The sequence below is a fragment of the Entelurus aequoreus genome, linkage group LG05 (assembly GCF_033978785.1).
Source record: "Entelurus aequoreus isolate RoL-2023_Sb linkage group LG05, RoL_Eaeq_v1.1, whole genome shotgun sequence".
NCBI lineage: Eukaryota > Metazoa > Chordata > Actinopteri > Syngnathiformes > Syngnathidae > Entelurus > Entelurus aequoreus.
The window spans coordinates 10,017,242-10,025,452 of record NC_084735.1 but is presented as its reverse complement, the minus strand read 5'-3'; the positions used below and the strand labels follow the sequence as shown (position 1 = coordinate 10,025,452).

Here is an 8,211-nt window from a genome sequence, read left to right as displayed (position 1 = left end):
CACAATATTTTTTTATTTGTTCTAAATGTTTATTAGAATACTTTTTCAATTGTTTTTCCCTCACAATATTTTTTATTTGTTCTAAATGTTTATTAGAATACTTTTTCAATTGTTTTTCCTTCACAATATTCTTTTATTTGTTTTAAATGTTTTTATTAGAATACTTTTTCAATTGTTTTTCCCTCACAATATTTGTTCTAAATTTTTATTAGAATACTTGTTCAATTGTATTTCCTCTCACAATATTTTTTTATTTGTTCTAAATGTTTATAAGAATACCTTTTCAATAGTTTTTCCCTCACAATATATTTTTTAAATGTTTGTTAGAATACTTTTTCAATTGTTTTTCCCCTCACAATGTTTTTTTATTTGTTCTAAATGTTTATTAGAATACTTTTTCAATTGTTTTCCCCTCACAATATTCTTTTATTTGTTTTAAATGTTTTTATTAGAATACTTTTTCAATTGTTTTTGCCCCACAATATTTTGTATTTTTTCTAAATGTTTATTAGAATACTTTTTCAAATTTTTTCTCACAATATTTTTTTATTTGTTCTAAATGTTTATTAGAATATTTTTTCAATTGTTTTCCCCTCACAATATTTTTTTTTTGTTTTAAATGTTTATTAGAATACTTTTTTTTTGTTTAAATTCTCACAATATTTTTTTATTTGTTCTAAATGTTTATTAGAATATTTTTTCAATTGTTTTTCCCCTCACAATATTTTGTTATTTGATTTAAATGTTTTTATTAGAATACTTTTTCACATTTTCTAGTCATCAGACCGTATTTTTGGTATAATAGATGGAAATTTGACTTGGTAAAAAATGTCATCTAATATACCGAAAATATGGTGTGATGACAAGAAAATGTGAAAAGGAAGACATAATGAACCCTTTTTGGAGATATTAGAATGTGTGGCAGGAAAAATAGTAAATAACTGACAAAGTTGCTCTCACCAGAAAATTAATAGAAAAAATAAATATGTAAAATAAAATAAAAAAGCTTTATTTATTGTAAAAATCAGTGCTGATTATCTTTTGTGATATATATATATATATATATATATATATATATATATATATATATATATATATATATATATATATATATATATATATATATATATATATATATATATATATATTCCATCATTAGAATATTCTAGAAACCCCCCCCCCCCCCCCCCATGTCTGTTGTCAGGTGCTAACCCAGTCGGCGGAGGGATCTGGAGCGGCGGCGCTGCGGCTCCAGCCAGCCTGACGCCGGCGAGGCTGCTTTGTGGCGGCCCGGAGGAGACCAACCAGACTGGCTCCGGACGCCTCCGACCTGCGTCAAGACGACGGCACGACAACCGGAAGCGCCTCTGTGGGCCCTTCACAACTAAAGCGCTTTGGTAGGTCAAGTGCACAGTTAGTTACACACACTACGCCAATAGGAATAATCTGTTCCAGAGTCAAACTGCGGCCGTGATAAAAGTTTTAAATATATTGAAATATTTGTAATTATTAAAAAAAAGTGACATGTTTAATGTTTTAACTGTAATGTGTGCTTAGAGCCTGTTTATGAACGTCAAACATGCTAAATATATCAACTTTTCACATCATGAAAGAAAAAATATTTCTTAAAATAAAGTGAAACCGACAAAAATCCTTCATTAATTTAGTCAATATGCTAATTAACTAGCATGGTGTCACTGTTAAAATGTGAGCGTCATGCTAACATTTTAATAGATTAATGCCGTGCAAAAATATATCCAATAAAAGGTTATTTTATATCCCGCTAACAATATATAGTATTTTTCTTCAAATTATATACAAAAATAACAAGCTAATATGATTAATCACCAAAAATTATCACATCAATCATGCAGTTTATTTTGAAATGATTATATATATATTTTTTGCATTAAATGATTCTGAGCGGGGCAAAACTTGAGTTGACAATCACATCATATGGAAAAGTGGGGTGTATAAAAACAGAGGAATGTTAATGAATACATTCCAATAAATGTCTATTTGGGCTGTCAAAATGAACGAGTTAACGCACGTGATTAATCACAATAAATACGGCGTTCATCGTGTAGTTGCAGATTGATAGAGCAGTTTGTTTTGACAAGAATCTTTATTGAGCTCCTCTACATGAACTGTGAATGCTTACTTAAAAGGTGAACATTTTCGGCCAAATTAAGCTTCAAAATAAACCCCGACAGGAGTTTAGATAAAAGCTTTATCAGGTTTTGAGCAAACAAAAGAACAATACAATTAGTAAAACTTAAAAACAATTTTTTTTCATTTTTTATTTATGTCCTTCATTGCTGTGCGTCTTTGATCGATAGACAATTAAACACATATTTACACAGCAATGCCTGAGAAGGAGCAGGATGAAGAAAAATCTTATATTTTCCTGCCCCTTTCAAAATAATATGTAGTCTATTTATAATGGATGTCCTACAAACCAAACAAATACATCCAAATATAATGAAAACTAACAAAAAAAAACACAACAAGTGCAAAACTTCATGAAGTGCAAACCGAACAAAAAAACCTTAAAAAAAAAGATGTTCATGTGATAAATGTGCATTTGTGTCAAAATATTGTGGTCTTTATTTAAATGATGTAAGCAAGTCATTTACTGGGGCGAATATGCACTAATATGCACACGTTAATGTTTATTAGAATACTTTTTCAACTGTTTTTCCCTCACAATATATTTTATTTGTTCTAAATGTTTATAAGAATATTTTTTCAATTTTTTTCTCACAATATTTTTTTATTTGTTCTAAATGTTTATTAGAATACTTTTTCCATTGTTTATCCCTAACAATATTTTTTCTAAATGTTTATTAGAATACTTTTTCAATTGTTTTTCCCTCAATATTTTTTATTTGTTCTAAATGTTTATAAGAATAGTTTTTCAATTTTTTTCTCACAATATTTTTTTGTTTGTTCTAAATGTTTATTAGAATACTTTTTCCATTGTTTTTCCCTCACAATATTTTTTCTAAATGTTTATTAGAATACTTTTTCAATTGTTTTTCCCTCAATATTTTTTATTTGTTCTAAATGTTTATTACAATACTTTTTCAAATTTTTTCTCACAATATTTTTTTATTTGTTCTAAATGTTTATAAGAATACTTTTTCAATTTTTTTCTCAAAATATCTTTTTATTTGTTCTAAATGTTTGTTAGAATACTTTTCCATTGTTTTTCCCTCACAATATTTTTTCTAAATGTTTATTAGAATACTTTTTCAACTGTTTTCCCCTCACAATATATTTTATTTGTTCTAAATGTTTATAAGAATACTTTTTCAATTTTTTTCTCACAATATTTTTTTATTTGTTCTAAATGTTTATAAGAATACTTTTTTTTTTTTTAAATCTCACAATATTTTTTTATTTGTTCTAAATGTTTATAAGAATACTTTTTTTAAAAAAAAATCTCACAATATTTTTTTATTTGTTCTAAATGTTTGTTAGAATACTTTTTCCATTGTTTTTCCCTCACAATATATTTTATTTGTTCTAAATGTTTATAAGAACTCTTTTTAAAAAATTTTCTCACAATATTTTTTTATTTATTCTAAATGTTTATAAGAATACTTTTTCAATTTTTTTCTCACAATATTTTTTTATTTGTTCTAAATGTTTATTAGAATACTTTTTACATTGTTTTTCCCTCACAATATATTTTATCTGTTCTAATGTTTATAATAATTCTTTTTCAATTTTTTTTTCACAATATTTTTTTATTTGTTCTAAATGTTGATAAGAATAGTTTTTCAATTTTTTTCTCACAATATTTTTTTATTTGTTCTAAATGTTTATTAGAATACTTTTTCCATTGTTTCCCCCTCACAATATTTTTTAATTTGTTTTAAATGTTTATTAGAATACTTTTTCAATAGTTTTTCCCTCACAATATTTTTTCTAAATGTTTATTAGAATATTTTTTTTATTTGTTCTAAATGTTTATTAGAATACTTTTTCAATTGTTTTCCCCCCTCACAATATTTTTTCTATTTCTTGTATATTAGAGCAAATTCCTCGGGGGGGCTTTTATTTTGAAACTCACACGGCGGATGTTTTGGGACGCGTGCGCGCGCACGGCACACACCCACACTCACACACACACACACCCTCCAGCCGCCACCAGCCTGACGTGACGCGGACTCGTAGTAGCAACACTGGACTTCTGCGTGGAGGTGAGCGAAACAAACACTTTTTATATTTACTGTATATTTATATAAAGTTTTATACATATAAACATTAGAAAAGTGACACGTTTTAATGAATAGACTTTATTTCGTGGGAAACTTTTATTTGTTTAATCCAACCGTTATAATGTGCTTGGGCTTCTATTGTAGTCATTACGGTAACTGTTGGTTGCATGAGTGATGCCAGTTGAGAGGAAATGGGAAGTTGCCTTGTTGACTGTTTTCTTAAGGAGGGGGAGGATGAGGTGTGTGTGTGTGTGTGTGTGTGTGTGTGTGTGTGTGTGTGTGTGTGTGTGTGTGTGTGTGTGTGTGTGTGTGTGTGTGTGTGTGTGTGTGTGTGTGTGTGTGTGTGTGTGTGTGTGTGTGTGTGTGTGTGTGTGTGTGTGTGTGTGTGTGTGTGTGTGTGTGTGTGTGTGTGAGATAAAGCATTAGGTAATTGGACTATCTGAGTGTGTAGACTGAGTGACGCCAGCCCTCATAAAGCAGCAGCTCCTTGCTTGCTTGCTCTCTTGCTGACATCAGCGCCATTTTTCAACAACAACAACAACAACTTTAATTTGAATTTGCACGCCCGAGGACGCGACCTCAGCGTGACCGCCGCCGCGAAGCGCGCTTGCGGGAAAGGCAAACACGGCCCAGACGGCGCGGCTCCTCATCCCTTCCTCCCGCAGGTGTGAACCCATCCGGAGCATGAACCCGAGCGCCTCCATCACGTCGCTGTTCTCCTTCACCAGCCCGGCCGTCAAGCGGCTGCTGGGCTGGAAGCAGGGCGACGAGGAGGAGAAGTGGGCGGAGAAGGCGGTGGACTCGCTGGTGAAGAAGCTGAAGAAGAAGAAGGGCGCCATGGAGGAGCTGGAGAGAGCCCTCAGCTGCCCGGGACAGCCCAGTTGAGTCTCAGCGAGAGCCCGGGTCCGCTACTGACGACGGTCTCCCTAATAAAGTGTCTCTCTCCCCCCCCCCCACTAGGCAAGTGCGTGACCATCCCCCGCTCGCTGGACGGCAGGCTGCAGGTGTCGCACCGCAAAGGTCTCCCCCACGTCATCTACTGCCGGGTGTGGCGCTGGCCGGACTTGCAGTCACACCACGAGCTCAAGGCCCTGGACTGCTGCGAGTTCCCCTTCGGCTCCAAGCAGAAGGACATCTGTGTCAACCCCTACCACTACCGCCGTGTGGAGACCCCAGGTACTGCGTCTTGGCACTCGTAAACATCTGCTAGCCCGAAGTCCCCGACCCCAAAAAATTGCGATTTACGAATACATTGCAATTACATCGCTTGGAAGTGGCCGATCCGGGTCACGGCACCAAATAACATCCCCTGGTTGAGAGATGGGCTTGGAAGTCGACAATCTAAAAGCTCACCGTGTAGTGTAGTTCTTAATGCGTGGAGAAGAGAGGTTAACACTCACCCCCTAAAAAAGGCAGATCCGGGTCACGGCACCAAACTACAACCTCCTGATTGAGAGATGGGCTTTGAAGTCGACAGGCTAAAAGCTCACTGTCTAGTGCAGCTCTTGTTGCGCAGAGTAGAGAGGTTAACACTCACACCCTAAAAGGGGCTGATCCGAGTCACGGCACCAAATTACATCCCCTGATTGAGAGATGGGCTTGGAAGTCAAAAAGCCAAAAACTCAGTCTCGTGCAGTTCTTAAGGCATGGAAAAGAAAGGTTAACACTCACCCCCTAAAAGTGGCCGATCCGGGTAACGGCACCAAATTACATCCCCTAATTGAGCGACGGGCTTGGAAGCCAACAAGCTAAAAGCTCACTGTGTAGTGCAGTCCCTAATGCGTGGAGAAGAGAGGTTAACAGTCACCCCCTAAAAAAGGCCGATCCGGGTCACGGCACCAAATTACAACCTCCTGATTGAGAGATGGGCTTCGAAGTCGACAGGCTAAAAGCTCACTGTCTCGTGCAGCTCTTGTTGCGCAGAGTAGAGAGGTTAACACTCACCCCCTAAAAGTGGCTGATTCCAGGTCACGGCACCAAATTACAACCTCCTGATTGAGAGATGGGCTTCGAAGTCGACAGGCTAAAAGCTCACTGTCTAGTGCAGCTCTTGTTGCGCAGAGTAGAGAGGTTAACACTCACCCCCTAAAAGTGGCTGATTCCAGGTCACGGCACCAAATTACATCCCCTGATTGAGAGATGGGCTTGGAAGTCAAAAAGTCAAAAACTCAGTCTCGTGCAGTTCTTAATGCATGGAGAAGAGAGGTTAACACTCACCCCCTAAAAGTGGCTGATCCGAGTCACGGCACCAAATTACATCCCCTGATTACGAGATGGGCTTGGAAGTCAAAAAGTCAAAAACTCAGTCTCGTGTAGTTCTTAATGCATGGAGAAGAGAGGTTAACACTCACCCCCTAAAAGTGGCTGATCCGGGTCACAGCACCAAATTACATCCCCTGATTGCGAGATGGGCTTGGAAGTGGACAATCTAAAAGCTCACTGTGTAGTGTAGTTCTTAATGCGTGGAGAAAAGAGGTTAACACTCACCCCCTAAAAATTTCCAATCCGGGTCACGGCACCAAATTACATCCCTTGATTGAGAGGTGGGCTTGGAAGTCAAAAAGCCAAAAACTCACTGTCTGGTGCAGTTCTTAATGTGTGGCGAAGAGAGGTTAACACTAACCCATACAAATGGCAGATCCGGGTCACAGCACCAAATTACATCCCCTGATTGAGAGATGGGCTTGGAAGTCAACAAGTTAAAAGCTTGCTGTGTAGTGCAGCTCTTGATGCGCGGAGAAGAGATGTTAACACTCACCCCCTAAAAATGGCCGATCCGGGTCACGGCACCAAATTATGAGAGATGGGCTTGGAAGTCAAAAAGCCAAAAACCCAGTCTCATGCCGTTCTTAATGTGTGGAGAAGAGAGGTTAACACTCACCCCCTAAAAATGGCCGATCCGGGTCACAGCACCAAATTACATCCCCTGATTGAGATGGGCTTGGAAGTCAACAAGTTTAAAGCTTGCTGTGTAGTGCAGCTCTTCATGCGCGGAGAAGAGATGTTAACACTCACCCCTAAAAATGGCCGATCCGGGTCACGGCACCAAATTATGAGAGATGGGCTTGGAAGTCAACAAGCTAAAAGCTCACTGTCTCGTGCATTTCTTAATGTGTGGAGAAGAGAGGTTAACATTCACCCCCTAAAAGTGATGATTCGGGTCACAGCACCAAATCCAATCCCCTGATTGAGAGAAGTGCTTGGAAGTCAAAATATCACTGTCTAGTGTAGCTCTTGATGCGCAGAGTAGAGAGGTTAACACTCACCCCCTAAAATGTGGCCGATCCGGGTCACGGCACCAAATTACATCCCCTGATTGAGAGGTGGGCTTGGAAGTCAAAAGGCCAAAAACTCACTGTTTAGTGCAGCTCTTAATGCGTAGATAAGAGAGGTTAACACTCACCCCTAAAAAGTGGCCGATCCGGGTCACGGCACCAAATTACATCCCCTGATTGAGAGGTGGGCTTGGAAGTCAAAAAGCCAAAAGCTCACTGTCTAGTGCAGCTCTTAATGCGCGGAGAAGAGATGTTAACACTCACCCCTTAAAAGTGGCCAATCCGGGTCACGGCATCAAATGACCCTGCCTGGTTACACTGACGCCAACTGTGCCAGGGCATGTTTGTAAACGTCACTCCCTGGCGCCTTAAGAGTTGCGTGAGACTACGAGCTGACGGGTCAGGGCTTTTAGCTTGTTGGCTATTATTGTCTACACACACATTTTTATTGTACTGCATGTTGTGTCCTTTATTACACACTCTGTGTACACATGTCGTGTCCTTTACTACACACTATGTGTACACATGTTGTGTCCTTTACTACACATTATGTGTACACATGTCGTGTCCTTTACTACACACTATGTGTACACATGTTGTGTCCTTTACTACACATTATGTGTACACATGTCGTGTCCTTTACTACACATTATGTGTACACATGTTGTGTCCTTTACTACACACTCTGTGTACACATGTCGTGTCCTTTA

General features: G+C 37.7%; 1 protein-coding gene across 4 annotated transcripts in view; it reads left to right on the top strand.

Moving 5' to 3' along the window:
- The first annotated feature begins 1,262 nt into the window (after positions 1-1,262).
- The window catches only part of LOC133650143 (mothers against decapentaplegic homolog 9-like), a 15,592-nt gene continuing 8,643 nt past the window's right edge, over positions 1,263-8,211 (top strand). For 2 of the 4 annotated variants that reach the window (XM_062047043.1, XM_062047042.1), the window contains exons 1-3: positions 1,263-1,397; positions 4,892-5,106; positions 5,187-5,402. In XM_062047043.1, coding sequence (XP_061903027.1) covers positions 4,911-5,106; positions 5,187-5,402 — 412 coding nt within the window. In that variant the 5' untranslated portion in view covers positions 1,263-1,397; positions 4,892-4,910. Of the gene's footprint in view, positions 1,398-4,174; positions 4,209-4,270; positions 5,107-5,186; positions 5,403-8,211 lie in introns of those variants that run through there. The other 2 variants (XM_062047045.1, XM_062047044.1) reach the window with 2 other exon arrangements.